This window comes from Henckelia pumila, chromosome 3, assembly GCF_033568475.1.
Source record: "Henckelia pumila isolate YLH828 chromosome 3, ASM3356847v2, whole genome shotgun sequence".
NCBI lineage: Eukaryota > Viridiplantae > Streptophyta > Magnoliopsida > Lamiales > Gesneriaceae > Henckelia > Henckelia pumila.
In genome coordinates, this window is record NC_133122.1 from 16695499 (window position 1) to 16720143 (window position 24645).

The window sequence follows — 24645 nt, forward strand, 5'->3', positions numbered from 1 at the left end:
AATAGGAACGGTTCAACTAAAAACAAACGACGTTTGCAAAATTTTTGTAAGTCCAACAACACATCAATCATTAAGATATTGACATTCAAGTAATAAAAGACGATAACAACAAAAAAGTGGAGATTGGGTATAGTGAAATTATTGCTCTTATTACAAAGAAAGATTTTCATCATTAAAAAAAAATCATCCAATAAAATAATCAAAGAATAAAGATACGAAATTGCAAATGATTGATGATGATGATCGTATATTATTAACATTGAAACTATAAGGGTTACAGTGTTCGAAAATATTGCAAATATTTTTCTTAATTACAACGTTGAAAATTATATTGATTTTAGCATTAGGAGATGTAAATAGTTTTATCTTTCAAATAATATATTTCATTATCAATTATTCTTAAATTTTTTTATAAGCCAACAATACTTCAATATACTACAAGATTTTAGAGACATCAAATAAAGAAGAATATACATTTCTTCTCATAATGGACAAGACAGTTGAAATAAAAGAAAGAATGGTAGCATTTTAATATAATCGAAAGCATGCAAAATTCAAGCAAAAATTTTAGCAACAAAATCATTGCAATAGTATATTTCGAACAAATTAACATGAAATTAAAAGATTTTTGGTAAAACAGCAAGCACTCGGTCTTACAATTAGTATCAGAGCCAAGGTCATGGGTTCTATTTCTATTGTTTGCAAGGAGTGCAATTATTGAGAAGGAGATTTTTGGAGTGCAATAATTGTCCATGCTGGATAGCTAGAGAGATCGAACCATGATGCAAGACTGATGTGCGGTTTAAAATATTTGAGTTGCACTACTACCACCAGCTATAACTTTTGGTAAAATGGCAAGCGCTCGGTCCTATAATTAGTATCAGAGCCAAGGTCATGAGTTTGATTCTCATTTATTACAAGGAGTCGGGTAGATTTTTGGAGTGCAATAATTGTTACTGCTGGGTAGAGCGATCGAACCATGACACTTGGGCTCATGTGCGGTTTAAAAGATTTAAGTTGCACTATTACCATCAGCTATAACTTTTGGTAAAGCGGCAAACGTTCAGTCCTACAATTAGTATCAGAGCCAAGGTCATGAGTTCGATTTCCCATTGATTGTAATGACTGTAATTATTGGGAAATAGATTGTTGGAGTGCAATAATTGTCTCTTCTGGGTGAAGTGATCGAACCATGTCGTTTGAGTTGCTGTGCGAGTTAAAATATTTGAGTTGCACAATTATCACAAACTATAACTTTTGGTAAAACGGCAAACGTTCGCTTCTATACCGTCCAACAAAAGAATAAACATATAAAAATAGAAATAATTGATAAAGACAACATCACAAGAATTTTTATTGAAGATGATGAAAAAATTATTTTTTTATAAAGAATAAAGAACGAATGACAAACGAAAAAATCGTGAAAAAGTGGTTATATAAAGAAAGAAAAGATGCAATAATTTAATTTAAGTTTTAGAATGCATTGTTTTTTTTTTCCTCATAATCAATATTGGTCAAATGATTTTTCAACACTATGTATTATTATATTTTTTATTAAATTTTATTTTATTGAATATGTCATGACATCAAATTCTAGATTTTTCTCAATGTCTAATTTATACAAAATTATAATATTTAACAACTATGATTTTCAACAAATATATATTCAATTAGATTTGTAACACATAAAATTTTTGAACAAAGATTGTTCGCACTCATTTTATACTATATTTTGTACATATTATATTAAATTTTACTATTGATTAAAATACCATGAAAATCATTAATTAACTGCACGTTAATATTTTTCTCATCTCAACTCATTTATTTAACAACGTTTATCGACAATAAAAAGATGTTTCTACGTGCATCGCACTTGTCTTTTACTAGTATATTATAAAAAAAGATTTATTTATATATCAAGTCAACTTTAAATTTAAAACTCGTGTATCTTACATTTCGGCGACGCTATTGAGGAAAAAAAAAACCCTTCGCGTTCGATATATAGCTGGGGGTGGGTTTTCGGTATACCGTATCCAAAATATTGGTATGAAAAAAATTCATACCGGTACCGATATCGAAATTTCAAAATTTTGGTATGAAAAAAATCCATATTGATACCGTTAAAATACGAAAAAATCGATATACTAAAAAAATGTTTATATATAAAAAAAATTTCGGTACAATATCTCGAAAAATCGATATTTTGATTCGGTATCCATCCCTATGTATAGCCACCAAACAAATTCCAAACGGACTCTACACTAGAGATACTTTATTGTAAACAATATTTTAGGATACATGTCATATTGTAAATCTAATTATACTGAAAAACCATGTGACATCCATTAAAAACATAAAATAATGGATTGCGAGTCGAGGCAACGGAGATACATTAATCGGCTTGATTTTAGATGATTTTGTGCATCGGCTAAGAAAAAAATCTACTCACAAAAATAAAATTAAGTGTGCAAAAATCAAATTATAAGGGTAATTTGAGAATAATGAAAAAAACTTAACTAAAAATTAGTTATATTAGATCTTACTTTACTAACAATATAGATATAACATATAAACTCGTATAAATTTATAAATTTTATTATTTTTTTTTTTTTGAAAAATATATTTTTTCAACTTAAATTTTTTTAAAAATAAAGTAAATATGGACATTATTATTATTCGACTGTTACGACATTATTTTCTTGGAATATAGAAAGGCGAGAAACATAAATAGTCTTTACAGAGAAAGAGAGAGGAAAAATGACGTGAGAGAGACAGCAGAGGTTTTGTCGTCTCTATCCACCTTTCTTTGTCCACTGATTAGCCCTTCTCAGAATCATAAAATACCCCTCTCTTTCTCTTTAGGGTTCTTTTTTAATTTTGTGTTGATTCAAGGGTACACTCAGGGGGATCTCTCAAGGCTTCAGGTGCACTGATTCTTGCACTTCTCTTTGTTGCTGAGCTCTTGGTTTTGTTAAAGTTTTGAACTTTTCTTATGGATGTGCTTATTTTCTTTAAAAAATGCAACTTTTTTTGAGATCTTTGTGCTGGTTTTATTTATCCAGGTGAAGATTGTGTGGGTTTATGTTTTCTGTTATCTACATTTATCTCTGGTTTCTTGTACATTGTTTGTGGAGCTTGGGATTCTTGTTTCTGGGTAACATTGATGAAAGATACTGGCTTTTTCATGTTTTTTTTTGAATTATTGGGTTGTTTTTGCCTTCTCATTTCATTTTGTTTTACATTGTTTGTGATTTGTTTGATTCATGATAAACGCTTTCTTTTTCTTAGTTTTTTCTGTTTGCTTTACAGTTTCTTTTAAATTCTTACACCTGACTCGGTGAAATCTTGTGATCTAATAATTTAGTGATGAATAAACTAAAAAAGGGTGATGATTTTTACTGTGTTTTCCGAACATTCTGCTTGTGCTGGCTTGAAATTTTTCGATTTTGTGATTGTGATTTGGACAGGGGAATCAAGGGAAAAAAATTTAAATTTAACTTGTAATGTTTCTAGAAATACAAGTTACGTGTGCGGAATGATGCAATGTGTTATGAAATGGCTTAAAATTTTTCGCATATATATTGATTTAGTGGATCTTGGACGGGAAGAATCTATACTGAACAACCGGGTTACTTGAATTGTTCCCAATTGTGCCCGCAGGTATGTGTGGTGAAGAGCTGGAAAATGAATCTTGGGAACGTTTGCTCTATTCGCAATTTCATGATATATATGCTGGCTCCCTTTTCCATGAAGTCCAACTGTAGCATTTTTGAGAAATCGGAGAGCTTTATTTTCTAAATTCAAGATATACAAATCTTAATTAGCCGGTCCAAGTAATGGGTTCCATTCGTGGGAAATGTGAAATAGTGGAGTTGAAGGATCAAACAGTTCGTCATGTTAGAGCACATGATAGAGAACAGAAGCTGCCAATCACGAAAAATGGATTAAGCAAACCATTGAAAGATGACATTGACAAGCTTTTTGAAGCTGTCAATCTTAGAGCATCCAAGAGTGTAGATCTATCGGATTTTCATGGAAATGCTTCGAAGAAGCCTATACGGGTTGCTGGTTCTCATCCATCGGGGATAGGATTTTCTGAGCCCGTCTCATTGAAGCAAGCTCTGAGGGGACTGTGTATTTCTCAGGCTGCAGAGGTGGCTGCAATGAAACGGCTTTCGATGACTACTGCATCGCCGAGGATCTCGGAAGCCAGTAGAATCACAGAATTGTACAGGTCTGTTGTGGCAGAAGCTGGTGAATCTGGTTGCTCCATAAACGAAGCTGAAAAATCGGGAATTAAAAATTCTCTGGTGCTTCAAGATAGTATCTCAAATTCTTCAAACTTGGTGCCTTGTATGATTCAAGATTCTGTGGTGAAGGTAGCAACCCAAAGTTCATGCCCAAGTTTAGGCGGCAAACCAATTGTAAAAGACCCAAAATGTGCTTCATATGAGGAAAGAGAAACTGATAATTGTTCTTCCATTAAACTTCCTCAGCACATTGATGAGCTTGAGACAAAGCCCATGAACCAAGTTGCCCATTCTTCTTGTTTGACCCGAACTTTACTTTCTAGGGGTGCAGATTCCTCTCTTGTGCATGATAATTTATCACCTGCATCAGAAACTGATAAGCAGATAGTGGAAACTGTAAGCACAGTTGAAGAAGCACACATCAAGGTTTTGGTTTTGCCAAAGCCGAGCAAGAAAATTTCGGGATCAAATAAGGTGCTGAGTGTCCCAAGTATGGATTCCACCTCATCCTCGAAACAATTGAGTAAAACAGCAGCCAAATTGAAACGGAAAGCAAAGTTGCAGACTGCACCCAAGAGCACATCTCGTGGCGTTAAATCAATCATCATAAGCAAGAATCTTGTCATAAAAAGACCAAAGAAGATAGTTTCTAAAATATCTTACAAAACAAGTTGTGGTCCGAACGATGGTCCGAGGGAATTGATCTGCCACAAGTGTCAATGTTCTTTGAAGGATTTGAGCAAGGATCCCCAAGAAACCACTGGTGCTGAAGTTTTTACAGGTATTAAGAGCCAAGATGAAAGCAAACCAGATGGAGTTCAAACACAATGGGAAAATAGAGGCACCCTCGTTAAAACAAAAGGGGATGTCTCCCATAGCTCAAAAAGCAGTGTTTGTGATTTTAGTAGTAGCACCACTAGCCTAAGTGAAGAGAGCAATCTAAGTGGATCAACTCTTGGAAACAGACCTCATATGTCTAAGGATGTGAGTTGGGAAGCAATCAACCACATAACAAAACATGGTTTCTTGGGGCTGAGTCACTTTAATTTGTTGAAAAAACTCGGTTCCGGAGATATAGGTACGGTTTATCTTGCCGAGTTGATAGGAACAGTCAGCCTATTTGCCATAAAGGTTATGGATAACGAATTCTTGGCAAGAAGGAAGAAGATGGCTAGAGCTCACACGGAACGAGAAATTCTCAAGATGCTGGATCACCCATTTCTCCCCACGCTTTATGCCCAATTTACGTCAGACAATTTATCATGTTTAGTTATGGAGTTTTGTCCTGGTGGAGATCTACATGTCCTCCGGCAGAAGCAGCCTGGGCGATATTTTCCTGAACAGGAGGCAAGGTATGAAATTTAAGGTCCATTATCATGGATTCATTAACAAAAAAGGAGTGCATGAAAGAAAAATATAAGATGTACCTATTCATCGTTTCTTATGGCGGTTTTATTAATTCCTTTTACATTTGGTTCTTGCAGATTCTATGTGGCTGAGGTACTTCTTGCTCTGGAATATTTGCACATGCTAGGTATTGTGTATCGAGATCTTAAACCGGAAAACATTCTCGTCCGCAAAGATGGTCACATTATGCTTTCAGATTTTGATCTTTCGCTTAGATGTTCCGTGAACCCAACTCTAGTTAAATCTTCATCAATACCCGAGCCACCTCGGGTCTCTGGACCATGTGCAGGGTCAAATTGCATAGACCCTTTTTGCAGCGGCCCGTCCTGTAAAATGTCGTGCTTTAGCCCTAGGCTTTTACATTCAGTAGGAAAAACGAGGAAGCTAAAACCTGATGCAGCAGCAGCACAAGCTAGATTATTGCCTCAGCTCGTGGCAGAACCAACAGATGCACGATCCAACTCGTTTGTTGGCACGCATGAGTACTTGGCTCCTGAAATCATCAAAGGCGATGGGCATGGTAGTGCTGTTGATTGGTGGACACTAGGCGTGTTTCTGTACGAGCTTCTTTATGGGAAGACGCCCTTTAAAGGCTCTGGAAACGACGAGACGCTGACAAATGTAGTGTTGCAGAGTCTCAAATTTCCAGACACCCCTATTGTTAGTTTTCAGGCCAGGGATCTCATCAGAGGACTCCTGATGAAGGACCCGGAGTATCGTTTGGGTACAGAAACAGGAGCTGCTGAGATTAAAAGACACCCGTTTTTCGAAGGCCTGAATTGGGCACTCATCCGCTGTGCCACGCCTCCTCAGATACCGGAGTTCCAGGAGCCAGGACATTTGCCGACGGCCCCATCTCAGGGGCAGAAGTTGGTAAATTATGGTGGTGATGGAGAGCATTTAGAGTTCGAGCTGTTCTAGAGGAATGTTTATTAGAAAAAGGCTCTCTCTATGTGTATCTTGATTCATCTATCATCTTGTAGTAACATGTTTACTCTTAAATATGTATTGTTGAAAATGTTGCGAGGTATGATTTACATTGGCTCCGTATATAATTGAATCACCAAGCCAAATTATAGCAATTAAACGAGAAAAATCAAATAAAATGACATTCTTTTGCTTTATATCCCCAAGCTTAAAATCAAATTTGCAATCGGTTCTTGGCAAAATAATTAAAATAATTTATGTGCACTTTTTGGGTCCAAATATCTTTTCCCTTAAAAACATTGAGAATATGATATTAATATATGATATTTGAGAGCTAAATGGTTTAGGTCATGCACAAAAGATAAGATTTTGAATATAAATTTGAACAACTTTATTAATATCAACATTTGCAACACATGTTTGGGTTCTCAAAATCACATGTTTGTATAAGATTTAAAACAGTTGACACTCAAATATGATATATTATTATAATTTCCAATGTTTGTAACGATTTTCATCCAAAAAAAGACAAATGTGTCATTGATATCAATAACTGCATAAATATTTGAGTACTCATAAATCACATATTAATAGCATATTTGAAATAGCTCGTACTCAAAGATCATATATTAGTACTACATTTTCAATGTTTTGTACTGATTTTCATCCGATAAAAAACATGTGGACTTAGAGAGTGTAGAAATATTTTTTCATGGATCAAGAAGTACAAACACACACACACACATTTTTTCAATGAGGACTAAAGGGTGTTTGTCAGAGTTTATAAGTTCTTTAATTTTGTTTGTAAATTTTTTTTTCAAACAACTTATAAGCCGTCAAAATAAATTGTTTTTAAAAAAGTAAGAGCACCCCTATTTTTTTTAGAAAAAATCTTATTTTATTATTTTACTTCACCATATTATCTTCATATAAATTTCACCATAGCTCAGCCCATTATTTATACATAATTTTTCAAATTTTTTATTAATTAAAATAAAAAATAGTTTTATTTTTTTAATATATATTTAACATTTATACTAAATTTTAAAATTATTTTAGTATATATTTTATTATTTACATTACTTTCATAGTATTATACACTTTTGAGTAATTTTGATAATAAAAAGACTTTATCATAATAAACTTCAACATATTTAAGTTTTTTAAAATAAGTTCATCCCAAAAATTTATTTTAAAATAAGACCTCACAGATTAAATTTGAATTTGGAGATTAAAACAAATTCACCCCTTAAATCAATTTGGATCCATTTTTGAAAGCCACCAACTGAAAACATCGACTCAATTCATAATTTGTTCAACTCTCATGCAATTGTGCTTGTTTTATTTTTTATTTTATTTTTTATTTTTAAAAAAACAACCCATTGGATCCATTCAAACCGTCTGGAAAAATCAAAGTCGCTGTATAAAGTGTGTTCAACAATATGAACTACTATGTGGATATGCCTGCTGTATGTACATAATTCTTTCTTGATTGTTTTCTTTCATTAATCTAAACTTTCTGTATTCTAATACCTTATTGAGGTGTGGTTTTTTGTCCAGGAAATGAAAGCTCAAGGCTTGGGGGAACATCGTTCGTCTCCAAGTGCTACGAAACGTGAGTGGTGCTTTCCGACCTGAAATATTAACAACACTAGTTGGTGTTAGTGGAGCTGGAAAGACAACCTTAAAAATTATACATATTCTTACTATGTTGATCACTATAGATGTTTGTGGAAGAAGTAATGGAATTAGTGGAGCTTAACCCCATAAGAAACTCGCTAGTCGGGTTACCTGGCATTGATGGTCTTTCGACAGAACAAAGAAAGAGGTTAACTATCGCGGTAGAGCTGGTTGCAAATCCTTCCATCATATTCATGGACGAACCGACATCAGGTCTTGATGCTAGAGCTGCCGCAATTGTCATGTAGAGCTTTTGATATATTCGAAGCTTTTGATGATGTAGAGCACACATTCTTAAATCTTCATACCTTGCTTCTTTTTTTTGTATCATTCTATACCTATCCATCTTGTAACAGAGTATTTGGTACAGCTACTTTTGATGAAGAGAGGAGGACGAGTCATTTACGCCGGATCACTTGGTCACCAATCCTATAAGCTGATAGAATATTTTGAAGTGAGTAGAGCCTATAAGAAATCATGAAAGTTAGTACCACACATCATATATTTCATTCATTCATGTAATTGTTACCGTCTTCCTAAGATAAAAAACGGATACAATCCAGCTACATGGATGTTGGATATCAGCACTCAATAAATGGAAGGGCAACTTGGAGTCGATTATGCTGATATTTATGCAAATTCATCACTTTATCAGTAAGTTAAATAGGAAAACTTTTATCTTGATTTCAATGTTATCGATTTTTAATTTAATCTAAATCTCATTTCACTGCAAATTTTTTAGGAGGAATCACCAACTTATAAAGGAACTAAGCTCACCTCCACCATAGGATCCAAGGATCTTTTTTATCCTACAACAACCATTTTTCAATCAGTGCAAAGCCTGTTTCTGGAAGCAGTTTTGGTTTCATGACTACTATAATCGCTATCATATTTGGTATTATTTTCTGGAACAAGGGGAAAAAACGCAAGTTTGGCCATTTTATGTTTCAATGAATCAGCAATAACTTGCGTTTTTTCGGGCGGTCCAAGTAGATTAATTGTTTTGACAGGGGAAAACAACAAGATCTTCAGAATCTTTTGGGAGTACTATTCGGCTATTCTATTCCTTGGAGCCAGCAATAGTAACTCTGTGCTAAGTGTTGTTTCTGTGGAGAGAACGGTTTCCTATCTAGAACGTCGCTGCTGGAATGTATTCTGCTCTTCCTTATGCAATCTCTCAGGTATCAAGAATCACTTTAAATCCATGGATTGAAGTTATACAATGAATTCATGAGTGGTTTTTCATTAGAATCTTGGAAAATAATACGAATCCTCAAGAAACATACTTGAACATTTTTTTTTATTTTTTTGTAGGTGGCCATAGAGATGATTTATGTGGCTATTCAAACTGTAATTTACGCTGTTCTACTGTATTCAATGATCGGATTCGAATGGACCCTTGGGAAATTCTTCTGGTTCTACTACTTCATCTTCATGTGCTTTTCGTCTACTTCACCCTATATGGGATGATGCTCATCACCCTGACTCCAGGTCTCCAGATTGCTGCCCTCGTGGCATCATTCTTCGTCAGTTTTTGGAACTTGTTCTCCGGTTTCCTCGTTCCCCGGCCGAACGGTTGGTACTCCACCATCTTCCATAGATATGTCTAGAGTCTAATTTATGTGGATCATACTCGCTAAAAAACATGCATATGCATGCATGCAGCAAATTCCCATATGGTGGAGATGGTACTACTGGTGTTCTCCCATGGCATGGACGATATACGGGGTCGTTACGTCTCAAGTTGGTGACTTAACTTCTGGAATAGAAGTTCCTGGAGATGGTGTTATGACAGTTAAGGCTTACCTTAAACAGAGATTAGGTTATGATAATGATTTCTTACCGGTTGGTGGTGTGATGCATTTGGTTTTTGTGCTGCTTTTTGTTTTGGTATTTGCTTTTGGTATCAAATGTCTTAACTACCAAAGGAGATGATGTAACTCCCTCGACGTGTATCTTGATTCATCTATCATCTTGTGGTAACATGTTTTTTTGTTAAATGTGTATTGTTGAAAATGTTGCGAGGTACGATTTACATTTCGTATGTAATTGAAACAAGTTCTTGAAACTCAACGGAGTTAGAATATTCGATTAAGAGGTACATAAATGATTTTTTTATCGAACAAGGAGTGACATGAGTAAATAATTTTGAAAACAACCTGTTATTATAAATTTAGATGAAACAAAATTGAGGAATGGATGCAGACCCCCTTGGCTCCCTCTTGGCTCCGTCTCTGTCTGGGAGTAATGCATATATTAATTATATATTATGATTCACCAGTCAAGGTGCTCAATTTCCAAGCCAAAAATAATCAAACAAGAAAAATCAAATAAAATTTCATCCTTTTCTGCGGTATTAATCGAATAGGATCCATTTTTAAAAAGTTGTCAAATTGAAGAAATTGGCTCAATTCAAGGTTTACATGGAAAAATCTAAGTCATAGCGAAGCAACCAATTATTAATACTAGTAATATATGTACATGAAAATTACATGTACATATTTAGGATAGTATTATTCACACTTTATTTTTTGTTAAACACACTCCATTTTTAAGTTTTGTACAAATATTACCAATGATTTCATTTAATTAATTGTTTTATTTTTGGTAAATTCATTGGTAGTTTCAATTTTAAAAATAAGTTATCTAAACATTAAATTTGTTAATATACTAAAATTTAAAAAACACACAAAACAAATCTTGACTTTTATTTCTATCTGAATTATTATTTTTTTCCATGAAAAAAAAATATTATTATTCATTGGTAGTTTCAATTTTAAAAATAAGTTATCTAAACATTAAATTTGTTAATATACTAAAATTTAAAAAACACACAAAACAAATCGTGACTTTTATTTCTATCTGAATTATTATTTTTTTTCCATGACAAAAAAACATTATTATTATTTTTGAAAGAAGTTATGTTTTGTATTTATTAATTTAATTTGTTTAATTCTATATCTTATTAATTTATTTATTTATTAATTTAATTTGTTTAATTCTATATCTTATTAATTTATTTATTATAAATTTAAAAAATAACCTTATAAATAAATTATAATATATATTATAAAATAGATTAACTGCTAACAAAATTTTATTTTGAAGTAAAATATTTTTTATCAAACTCATATAGTTAATCTACTCTGTATTAACATTTTTCAAAATTAAAAAAAAATTGACAAAAATAAGTTTAATATTTATTATCTTTATATTATAAAAACTATTTTTAATAAGGAGGATATATCAAAAAATATAAAATAACAAAAATTATTTTGCAATATTAAATTTTAAGAAATTTTTATTTTATCTTAAAATTCAATAAATTTTTGATAATAAAATTTTTTAAAATCTCAATATTTATATGTTAGTATGAAAAATATCAATATTTTGTATAATGAGGATAAAATATATAATTTTAAATTTGAAGATCAATTTTTTTGTTATTATATATATATAATAAATAATTATTTCAAAAACAATTTATTTATAAGTAATTTTCACGATATTAAGAATATTAAATTTTAAGAAATAAAAGTTTAGTTATTGAAATAGAAAACAAAAGTTTTGTATGTAAAATTTTAAGGGCAAGATATTATTATTTAAGGAAATATATTATAAGGATAATTTTGTCTAATAATATCCTGATTAAGGAATGTGAAGTGTTATTAACATTTTTTGGAGTGTAAATAAAAATTTTCAATAAATAATTTATGTTATATTTAAATATCAATTATTGAGATATGAAAGTATTTTTGTGTAATATACATAACTTTGACTTTGAACCTCGCAAGATGGTATTGACTTACGGGTCTTATTGTGCCTTTTTTTTTGTTGAGAGTGCAAGTACAAAATTACAATAATGTAACGAAACTGCCCGCACAACTAACGAGATTTGAATATGGACTCGAGACTTGCTTACCTCGAGCAAAGAAACTACTAAATCTATCTAAATAAATTAGGAGTGCTACCCGCATTCAGCGAGAATCGAAACTGTTAGGAATCAATCAGAGCAAACTTGATATCCCGAGAACTTTAACAGACAAACACACACACACAACTCAAGAACACAATCCCAGAAGACAGATAAAACCCAACACACGCTAATCAATCACCAATTCACACGAAATCGATTAAACAACACAAGCATTTACGTGGTTCTACAAGGAATTTGCCTACGTCCACGGGAGAGCAACACCAACACTTTTATTAATCACGAACAGAAAAAATCCAAACTCACAAATAGAGCTTATTACAGAACCAGACCAGAAAAACTCTAACGCTAGATATAGACTCAATTCAAGCTTTAAACCCTTGAATTCTTCCCGTCACAATCTGCGCCCGAGTTCTCTCCTATGAATTCTCTCTTTTCTTCTCTCTCAAATATTTTCTGGAGGTTGAAGAATTTGATTTTCTGTTATGTTGGTTACGGTCAGCTTCCATCTGCTTATATAGAAAAAAATACACTGACTTTCTTCTTGGACTTTTAGGTCTTCGGCCCAATCTTAAAGTCAATGCAGATAAAATTGAAAGAAATATTTTCATCTTCTGTAAATATTTATTTCCTAAATACTTAGGAATAATTTTGTATAGTTTCTTTAGTCATGGGATTGTGCCTAGAATTAAGCAAAAATACTTTTTATAAATTAGTAGACCTAGAACGATTGTAACATAAGAAAAAATTACTGAGAGTTTCATAATATACTTCATTCTTCTTGTCATGAATTTGATTTCTGCCATTATGTCTTCTTGTGTGTTCTCTACATGGTATCATAGCCAGTTCTTAACACTGGCCCTGTATTTCCGGTCCAGCATAGTCGTGCGTCGTCCACTGTTGTGGTGGTGTGCGACGCAATATTCTGAAGCGTGGGGTAGTAGGCTTGAGGGTTGTCGTTTTCTAGTTGAGGTGTATACTGTACCTCTTAAGCCCAATTATAATATTTTTGGGTCCAATATTATCCCAAACCCTAAGCCCAATACTGCCCAGTGCTTCCTAAGCCTAAAAAAACTCTGAAAAACGACTGAATCTTCAGGCGATCAAAGTGGGATCGTGAAACCAATGTCTGCACCAGGTGTGATTTCTACTGGGCTCGAAAACTCTCCAATCCAATTCACCATTAACAAATTGAATGGAAAAAACTATATGGAGTGGGCTCAGTCAATTAAATTAGTAATCGACGGCAAATGAAGACTGGGCTATTTAACCGGAGGAGTTCAAGAACCAAAGAAAGACGATCCAAAATGGGTAAATTGGAAATCAAAAAATTCTCTGGTCATCGCATGGCTCGTAAACTCTATGGAGCAATCGATTGGTAATACCTATTTGTTTCTACCCACAACAAAGAATGTGTGGGAAACGGTCAAAGAAACCTACTTGGATCTGGAAAATTCATCACAAATTTTTGAATTGAAGACCAAACTGTGGCAGTCTAAACAAAGTGAGAAGAGAGTAATTTAATATTACAACTATATGAAAACACTATGGAAAGAATCAGACCTCTGCTATGAAGAATCATGGGAATGCAAACCTGACAGTGTCAAATTCTATAAACGCGTGGAGAATGACAGAGTGTACGAGTTCTTGGCCGGGTTAAACCGTGAGCTGGATGAAGTCAGAGGCCGTATATTGGGAAAAACACCTCTGCCAACTCTGAGTGAAGTATTTGCAGAAGTACGTCGAGAAGAAGGGAGGAGGAAAATGATGTTGAATGATAACGTGTCACCCACTACAGAGTCCTCAGCATTGATCAGCAAGAATAATTTCCCCAGCACTCAATTTCAACAAGAAAAAAAGGCAGAACTTCGGTGCGACTATTGTAACAAACCATGGAATACTTGAGAAAATTGTTGGAATTTACACGGTAAGCCTCCCAACTGGAAACCGAAGAATTTTAAACCGAAGGAACAGGGTGGTTCACAAGCTTATGTGACTGAAAAAGAGGCACAGAATAGCACATAAATTTCCTCTGGGGCACCAACTTTCAGTAAGGAGCAATTAGATCAACTGTAGAAATTGTTCCAATCCTCACACCTTTCACACTCCACTTCTGCACCAGCTTCTTGTTCCTTGGCACAAGGTAATTATCTACAATATGTTTTTAGTGTGTCCACCTCATTCTATCACCCTTGGATAATAGATTCCGGTGCTACTGACCATATGACCGGATCTTCCAAATTGTTCTGTTCTTATTCCCCTTGTGCAAGAGATCAGAAAATAAAAATAGCAGATGGTTCTTTATCAACCATTGCTGGAAAAGGATCCATTGTTATTTCCAGTACTTTGACACTGCATAATGTTCTACATGTTCCTAATCTTTCGTGTAACCTACTGTTCATCAGCAAACTAACCCGTGACTTGAAATATTGTGCTAAGTTTTCTTCGAATTTTTGTGAATTTCAGGATCTGGCCTCGGGGAAGATGATTGGCAGTGCTAGAGAAAATTAAAGTGTTGAGGAGTGACAATGTGAAAGAATACTTTAATCAAATTTTGGGGTCATTTTTTCAGCAGATGGGTATAGTTCATCACAACTCTTGTATTCAGACACCACAACAAAATGGAGTGGCAGAAAGAAAAAATAGACACCTCTTGGAATTAGCTAGGTCTATAATGTTCACTACTGGAGTACCTAAATACTTATGGTGGGAAGCTATTTTGACTGTTACTTACTTGATTAACAGAATGCCATCAAGAGTTTTGAACTTCAAATCACCCTTGGCATTATTTAAAGAAATCTTTCCCATGTCCCGACTATCCTCTGATTTACCCCTTAAAATTTTTGGTTGTGTGGCATTTATTCATGTGCATCATCATAGTCGGGATAAATTGGATCCCAGATTTATAAAGTGTGTTTTTCTGGGATATTCTCCCATACAAAAGGTTACAAGTGTTTTGATCCCCTTACAAAAAGGTTTTTTGTAACGATGGATGTGACTTTTTTTGAAACCCAATCTTACTTTAGCACTCCTCTTCAGGGGGAGGATAAAGTTGAAGACTCGTTTGACATAGATCTTGATTGCATGATCAATATGGATACAAGCACATCTAATAGGGTACAACTTCATGATATAGATACTGGAACAGGAGATGAGGATACAAAGAGATTTGGGCAAGTCTACACAAGAAGACCTCAAAGTAGACGAGATGCCATAACTCCGCACAACCAAACGTTTGAGCCGAGGTTGGATCTCCGCCTACAAATCCATTCAAGCATAGGTAACGATTCCAACCCATCTCCTGCCAAAGTAGAATCTTCAGAGCTCTTAGACCTTTCTATTGCATTCAGGAAAGGTGTAAGAGCATGCACCAAATATCCACTTTCTAACCATGTATCCTATAATAAGATATCCACACCGTACTCTAATTTTATTTCGCATTTACGTACTGTTGATGTTCCTAAGACTACACATAAAGCTCTAAGAACTCCAGAATGTAAGAAGGCTGTCCTTGAGGAAATGAATGCGCTAAAGAAGAATAATACATGGGAAATTGATTATCTTCCTGAATTGAAACAGACAGTAGGTTGCAAATGGGTACAGTGAAGTTAAACTCCGATGGATCTCTAGAACAGTACAAAGCGAGGCTTGTGGCTAAGGGGTTCACCCAAACATATGGTATTGATTACCAGGAAACCTTTGCTCATGTTGCCAAATTGAATACAATAAGAATTTTGTTGTCTTTAGCTGCGAATCTAGATTGGTCTCTACACCAATTGGACGTGAGCAATGCTTTTCTCAACGGTGAGTTAGAGGAAGAAGTGTTTATGGACGCTCCTCCGGGATTTGAAAAACAGTTTGGGGGAAAAAGTAGGCAAATTGAAGAAATCTTTGTATGGTTTGAAGCAATCACCACGAGCATGGTTTGAAAGATTCTCTAGATCGATCAAGAAACAAGGTTACACACAAGGACATTCTGATCATACAATGTTTGTAAGGCATACTAGTAAGGACAAAATGGACATCTTAATTGTTTATGTGGATGATATAATACTTACAGAGAGTGATGAGGAAGAAATATCCAGATTAAAGAAGAGCCTTGCATCCGAATTTGAGATTAAAGACTTAGGTCCTTTACGTTATTTCTTGGGCATGGAAGTTGCTAGATCAAGAAAAGGTATCTATGTATCACAGAGGAAATATGTTTTGCATTTGCTAGAGGAAACATGGATGAGTGGATGTAGACCTAGTGATACTCCAATGGATCCTAATCAGAAGTTTGCTGCTGAACAAAAAGGAACTCCGACTGAAAAAGGGAGATATCAGCGTCTTGTGGAAAAACTCATTTATCTTTCACATACAAGGCCTGATATTGCCTTTGCGGTTAGTGTGGTTAGTCAGTTCATGCATTCACCATATGAAGAACATTTGGAGGCAGTGTACAAGATTTTAAGATATTTGAATAATTCTCCGGGAAAAGGTCTGCTGTTTCGAAAAACCAATCAAAGAAGTATAAAAACTTTCACAGATGCTGATTGGGCTGGATCCATATCCGATAGAAGATTTACTTTAGGATATTAATGTACCTTCATATGGGGAAATCTTGTCACTTGGAGGAGTAAAAAGCAAAATGTTGTAGCTCAAAGTAGTGCTGAAGCAGAATTGAGAGCAATGGCAAATGGAGTTTGTGAAATATTGTGGCTGAAATTGGTTCTAGAAGAACTCAAACTGGAATCACAAGTTTCCATGAAATTGTTCTGTGATAACATGTCTGCAATTAGTATTGTTAACAATCCTGTTCAGCATGATCGTACTAAGCATGTCAAAGTCGATAGACATTTCATTAAAGAGAAGATGAAGAATGGAATCATCTGTTATCTTTTGTCACCTCTGAACAACAGATTGCTGATGCATTGACAAAAGGACACTTCAGGCCAAAATTTGAAGATTTCACGAGCAAGTTGGGCATGATAGATATCTTTGATCCAACTTGAAAGGGAGTGTAGAGAAAATAAAAAGAAATATTTTCATATTCTGTAAATTTTATTTCCTAAATACTTAGGGATAATTTTGTATAGTTTCTTTAGTTACGGGATTGTGCCTAGAATTAAGAAAAAAATATTTTGCTTAAATTAGTAGACCTAGAACGATTGTAATGGAATAAAAAAATACTGAGAGTTTCAGAATATACTTCATTCTTCTTGTCATGAGTTTGATTTTTGCCATTATGTCTTATTGTGTGTTCTCTATAGTCAACATGGTCCAACCCGATAAATCTTCTCACATCAGTCTGATCTGCTCTCGTACTTCAATCTGCCTTCAAACTTACAGCTTCACGGATAATTCATCTGACTTCTAATCAAGTCCGAGTACTCGAGCAATTGATCTGCCTTAACTCATCCGAAGAACTCATCTGACCATCACCTTCGATCTGATCCCAGTATCTGATCTGACCATGAACTCATCTGATCACTGAGCTCATCTGATCTCTACTATTTCATCCGATCTTTTTCCATTCAATCTGACAGAAGTACACTTTAATAGAAATTGAGACCAATTGGTCTCAGAGTCGATTCTCGCTGAATGCAGGTAGCTCTCCGTCTCAGAGCCTCACCTTATTGTGCCCTTTAATATCAAAGTCCAAATGTATTTTAATTGCCCATCAATGAGTTAACTTTAACTGGGTCAATAGATTTATACATAACTAGCGTTCATTGTACGCGAATCATGCAAATATATAAAATAATTTTCATTACATAAAATTTTCTATGCTAATCAATTTTTTTTATTCTCATCAATTTTAATATTATTTTTTACAGGAGTTAAATATTTAAAAGTTTATATTGAGAAAAAAATATTTAGTAATTAAAAAAATTTAAAAACATATTTGATACGATAATTATAGATACATTACAATAAGTTAATTACTCTATATTCTACATTATTATTATTATTATTATTATTATTATTATTATTATTATTATTATTATTATTATTATTATTATTATTATTATTATTATTATTGTATAGATGAGTGCATAAATGTAATTTTAATTTATATTTTACGAAATTAATTGAAAATAGTTACTGATTTACTATAGGGTGCATATATTTTTTAAATTAAATAGTAAGATTATGAAAAACTTACCGACCTTTAAAATCTTAAAGGCTTGATTATATAAAAATTTAATAATTATAGAATTCAACTTGTCTTAAAAAATTATTATCTTGAGTAGATCTCTTGTGAGACAAATCAATCATACCTAGCTATATTTACAATAAAAATACTTATAGCATAAAAAATAACTTTTTCATTGGTAACTCAAATAGAAGATCCGTATCACAAATTTAATCCATTAAACCGTCTCACATTAATTTTTTATGCATTATCCTAATAATAAATCTAATGGCTAATTGATTTATCACATCAGTTTTATAACATTAATATACCTATGTATTAAAATACAAGCCATTGGCTTTATGATTTGGATACTAGCCTAACGATATATAGAAACTCGTTAAACTAATAACAACACACATGGATGCATTTAATTTTTATTTTCTTTTTGTGGACTTGCAAGATAGGAGGAGACTTTAAATGCTACCCAATTGGCATATCCCAATTCATTTGGTACAAACTAATTACTAAACGCTGTCGTATTCGTTAAAAACATTTAGGTTTCTGTCATATTTGCTACTAAATATATCAATGAAACTAGTTGTTATTTTATTTGGACATAGAAAGTAAAATTAATTATATATCTTGAAATGTGGTATATATCTTAAATAAAAGTCCTAATGATTTATTTTCAAAAATAAAACAAAAACTCATGTGAAACGGTTTCACGAGTTAATTTTGTTGTGAGACGAATCTCTTATTTGATCTGATCCATGAAAAAATATTATTTTTTATGTTAAAAATATTAATTTTTATTATAGATATGGATCGGATCTACTTAAATTGGTCAAGATATCATGTCTTCATAACCCCGATCTATTAATTATGTCGAACCGAGTCGAAGTATCAGGAAGCGATGATATATTATTACACGTTCTTGTTATGAAAAGGGTGAAAATTTTCATTCTTACCATCACGGTATGTTTGATGAATGTCGAGATAGTGAAGCAATAACAATTTTTCTAAAAATAACTCGTTAGTTATTAAACACACTGAAAACGAAAATAGTGAAAATAGATTGAAATATATATATATATATATAACAGTGACGAAACTAAAATATTGCATGTTAAAAAATAATATGGGTGTAATAAACCAAGAATTTTTAAAATTTATTTAGTCCTTGAAGCAATAGGAGTATGAGGTAGTATTTCACACCCCGATCTTAGCCTAGCTAGTTGATATCGGCATTATTGAAAGTTTTCACATTAAACAACAAGCTTTGGAATACATATTTCAAGAATAACCAGTCTTTTCATTCATAAAATGAAGATACATCGTCTACAGTGCTTGATCAAATAACAAACTAAACTGAAACATCGAAGTCTAATGCAACGGCTTATTTTTAAACATAACTAAACATCATGATCTTGATCAGCTTTCACCAGTCCCAAAACTGGTTCTACTCATCTTCTTCGAGTTCTTCCACTTTCTTATCTGAGATAGATGATTTGAGTGGATGAGTGATATGAGTGTCACTCAGTAAATTAAAGATATTCCCAGCATTCGTTTAAAATCATTTTAACAGAATTTCTTACAGATACATATACAGAATATAATAGAGTACGGAGACAGAGACTTATTCTTCCAAAAATTCAAAAATCATAAACTTTAGGCAGTGTACCAAGTTGCTTGCAAAGTTTGTGGCTAACTGATATCGATTTCTTATATGGTATTGCTCTAAAGGGTGAGACCAGAGATTCAGAGATTCAGAGTGACATAATATATATTCTTACTACTAGTTCACAAGTTTTGGTACACCAGCAAATCACATAGTGCATATTTGAGTGTATTTGCATGATGGAATCAAACAAAATAGAGTTTTATTATTTTAAAACAAAAATCCCACTTACTGTAGATTTGCTAAACAAATTTCGGTTGTCTTGCTCAACTGGTTGCTAAACTGGTTTTCTCAACTGATTGCTTCTGCTAAACTGAATTTTCTCACTCACTCTGTCGATGTTTTGCTCAGAATTTTATGTAGCACACCACAGAAATCCGAGTGTTATTTATTGAGAAGATTCTGACTGTTAGGTTCCTCCTTAATTGCCATTATTTACCATAATTTTGAGTTAATGCATCAGTTACGATTCCTGGAGCAGATGGATTTCAGTCTAGCTACTAGACTGATCTTGGTCAATTGGTCAACTCAGTTCACCTCGGTTTAGTTTACCTTGATTTTCAGTTTACCTCGATTTCAGTCTTCCTCAAATTAAGTCTGCTAAATTTCAGTTTCTTCAAGCTCGAGTTCAGTCTATTGAAATTTCAGTTGACCTCCGTTTCAGTTTACCAAGTTTCAGTCTACTGAAATTTCGGGTCTCACATGGTAGATATGTAAAAATTTATTGTAATAAATGAGAAAAATAGACAGTTGTTGTTTTCAATCATATGAATATTAGCAGGAGAAGAAAACCCCAACCGCCAAGATTGCGATATGTCCACAACCAAATTAAATGGAAGGGAAAATTGTGTTATTTATGATTTGGTATTTTATGTTATTAAATTTTATTTTAGTGTGTTATCTTTGTTTTATTTAAATCCAATGTTAGGCTTTTTTTTTTGGCTTGGTGCTAATATAAAATCAAAGCAGTGTTAATGTAACGTTGATGTATAGTATCACATCAGCACTCTCAATGAAAATGAGTTAAAATTGCTAAAAATAAAAAAATTACAGGACTAAAACTTAACAATATGTTAACATAGAAATCTAAAATTGCAAAGTGATAAAATTAAAGAACCAAAATGCAGTTTTCCCTTCAATGGTATTGGAGTAAAATAATTTTCCCTGCTGGTAGATTGTTTGAACTATGACGCTTGGACTATTGTGCGGTTTAAAAATATTTTAGTTGCACCATTACCACCAGCTATAGCTTTTGGTAAAACGGCAAACACTCGGTCCTATAATTGGTATCAGAGTCAAGGTCATGAGTTCGATTCTCATTGATTTCAAGAAGTGCGATTATTGGAAGAGAGATTGTTGGAGTGCAATAATTGTCCCTGCTGGTAGAGCGATCGAACCATGACGTTTGGGCTGCTGTGTGGTTTAAAAATATTTGAGTTGCAGCATTATCACCAGCTATAGATTTTTGTAAAGCGGCAAGAGCTCGGTCCTACAAATGAAATATTGAACTGTTTTAAAAATTGCAATAGAATTAATTTTAAGTTCATTTTTGAAAATAGCCCCAAGTTCCAAAAAAATAATCTTTAAATAATTTTGTATTTAGCCGCCTTTTAAACCTTTCTTCATTAACACAAAAAAACATATTAAATTCCAAACTCCAAAGTTCAAGTTCATAATAAAAATATGAATTTTTTTCAAATAAAAATATAAAAATATAATAAGAAATTTTCAACCAAAATTAATAGTTAAATAAAAGATAAATTAGCATTTTTCTTATTTTGGTTAAAGGAGATTGCTTTTTTTTTTTTCATTTTAAACATAAAATAAAGAATAATGATAATAATAATAATAATAATTTTTGTCGTTGTTATTTTTGTTGTGGGATAATGAATTTATTGTACCACGGTAGCTATTGTTGTCGTTGTTATTTTTGTTGTGGGATAATGAATTTATTGTTTTTATGTTAACTTGATCAATATTACACTATTCATACTAAATGTGACGCTCGGGGCTGAAGAGGCAGGGAGTGATCGCCGGTGCCAAGAGGTTGCACGGACAATGAGCGGCTCCTGGTAGGCTTCTAGGCGGAGGGAGACATGAATGAACCGATCCCGTGCCGAAATGAGAGGGATTCTGAGACTGTGTAGGTATGGGACTACATAGTTGAGGAGGGCTTAAAATATTTCATATGTACTGCTCATATCAAGAAGGTGCATCTTCTTTTCGGAAGCTCATCACATAAGAACTCCAAAGTTAAGCGTGCTTGACTTGGATCAATTATAGGATGGGTGACCCCCTGGGAAGTTTCTCAGGGTGCGTGTGAGTGAGGACATAAGCACGCTGAAAAGACCCGTCTTGATACAGTGGGTCGTTACACTAAATATTCATAATTTATAAATATAGTATCAATAATATAATTATATATTTATCAAATTCAATCGAAATCTAAAAATATCTCATAAAAAATATTTATGACTTTAATTATTATAGGAAATTTATCATTTTTATGATTGGTAAAATAAATACACATCAAACCCAAAAATAAATTAAGGGAGAGAAAAGTGTGGAATATGTGTATTTTAGAATTTTTAAATAAATTAAGGTCATATTATAAAATTTTTAGTAAACAATGCTATTTTTGAAAATAGAAATTGTCAAAAAGTTATTATGTTAAGGTACAATAATAGTCCCTGCTTGGTTGAGCGATCGAACCATGACGCTTGAGCTGTTGTACGGTTTAAAAGATTTGGGTTGCATTATTACCACCAGCTATAGTTTTTGGTAAAGCGACAAGCACTCGGTCCTACATAATAATTGCACTCCTGCAAGCAATGGAAATTGAACTCATGATCCGGTGCTTGTAATTCTTTATGCGTTGATTTTTGGGCAAAGTAATAAACATAAAAATTGTAGCCCTTCGTCTTAGCTTTCCAATGCACTAAGAATCACTCAATTCAAAGTTCATATGTGAAAGTTATACTCAAAATACCAGAGCTGCTCAACGACAGTCGAGGAAACTTTGAGCGGTCGAGGAGATGTTGAGCGGTCGAGTGCTTATAGATCTTTATGCGTTGATTTCTTGGAAAAGTAGTGAATATTAAAGTTGTAGCCCTTAGTCTTGAATTTCCAACGCATTAAGAATCACTAAATTTGGAGTTCATATGAGAAAGATATGCTCAAACTATCAGAATATGTATAGACATGAGTTCTGTTATCAACATGTACAGAACCAGCAACTTACACTCAATATATTAACAAATTAGACTCTGATTCATACTTTGAATTATGTCGATGATTTTTAGATCATATTCTTATATTTCAACGCATACTGAATCATTTCATTTGGATAACAGAGCTGAGAGATATGATCATTAAATCAGAGTTGATCTGTCATTCTATTTGCTGCTACACTTCATCCAACTCTATCTTGAGACGATGGTTTGACCTAGATATCATCTGAATTGGTCCACTGGCATGGAATATGACTTGTAGAATTTTGCGTTGGCTATGCGATGGTTTTGGCGGCTGGTCATTTGGTTTATCGAGCTATAAGATATGCTTGAAACAAACAGCTCGTCAGAAATAAAACCGAATTCATCATCTCAAAACTACACACTTGAATAAATTTGTTAAAAACTCAATACATGTTTTCTTAGGGTGGCTGCAATGACAACTTCACAAAACCCAAAAACTGGGTTTTGTCGGGCTGCTGCCATTGCAGCTCACAACTGCATGATTAATTATTGTAGCTGCGTCCAATTTAGGATGCCGGGTACAATTTATTTTTATATTAATTTTTTTTTAAAAAAAATTGGTGTTGGTATATGGCCCCAAACATAAATTATTATTTTTTAATGATAAAATAAACTTTCAAATGTGTGTATTGAACATACATGAATTTTATAATAATCATTAATATTTGATTGAATATTAATTAGTTAAATAAAAATAATATAAATTAATTAATAATATTACATTAAGTTCTTAAATTTTGATTAAATATTAATTAATACATTTAGCTTACGTATTTACCATTATTTAAGATAATTTTTTTATTATATTATAAAAAATAATAAATAATAAATAAAAATTATATAATATGGATAAAAATGATTATTGGGACCCATAAAAAAGATATTTTTTGGTTTTAGGATTGTGGAGAAAATTTATAAAAGTTTTTTTTTTCATTTTGAGGTGGCAATGATGTGACTTTGTAGGTCCCGTGCTGAAGTTAGATGTATAGGTTTTGCAAGCACCCTTATCATCAAAATCAAGATTACTTGTATTTTCGAATCCAACAATCTCCCCTTTTTTTTATGATCACAAAATTTGGATAAAAATATGAAAAATTAAACTCAAGAAATACAAAGAATGAAAATAATATTTTTATGCAACATAATTCTCCCCCTTCTTGTGAAAAAAAAAAAAGGTTCAAAAAATATGAGAAACGATGCGCTATACCCCCCCCCCCCCCCCTCCCCCCCTCTCAAAGTAATAGAAGTTTCTAAATATAGAGGGATAAATCTAGTATGTTTAACTCAATTTTCCTTATTGCTCTCCCTTGCTAAATGTCATTTCATGATTTTAAAAACATGAATGTAATGCACAAGCAAATCAGTCTAAACTTGATTAAAAAAAAAACAAA

At 33.0% G+C, this 24645-nt stretch overlaps 1 protein-coding gene and 1 pseudogene across 1 annotated transcript; both read left to right on the plus strand.

The window, feature by feature from the left end:
- The first annotated feature begins 2766 nt into the window (after window positions 1-2766).
- Window positions 2767-6693, plus strand: LOC140886899 (serine/threonine-protein kinase D6PKL1). The gene is made up of 3 exons (XM_073293808.1): window positions 2767-2927; window positions 3664-5605; window positions 5738-6693. The coding sequence occupies exons 2-3, from the start codon at window positions 3840-3842 to the stop codon at window positions 6579-6581; spliced, it is 2610 nt and encodes an 869-aa protein (XP_073149909.1). The 5' UTR covers window positions 2767-2927; window positions 3664-3839; the 3' UTR covers window positions 6582-6693.
- A 1618-nt stretch (window positions 6694-8311) lies between these two features.
- Window positions 8312-10202, plus strand: LOC140888152 (ABC transporter G family member 34-like; annotated as a pseudogene).
- The last annotated feature ends 14443 nt before the right edge of the window (window positions 10203-24645 follow it).

What these genes read in the sequence shown, in the direction of transcription:
- LOC140886899 (XM_073293808.1), top strand. Translation starts at nt 3,840, where the DNA reads ATGGGTTCCATTCGTGGGAAATGTGAAATAGTGGAGTTGAAGGATCAA. An exon ending in TTTCCTGAACAGGAGGCAAG is followed by an intron (nt 5,606 to 5,737) that starts GTATGAAATTTA and finishes TGGTTCTTGCAG; the next exon opens with ATTCTATGTGGCTGAGGTAC.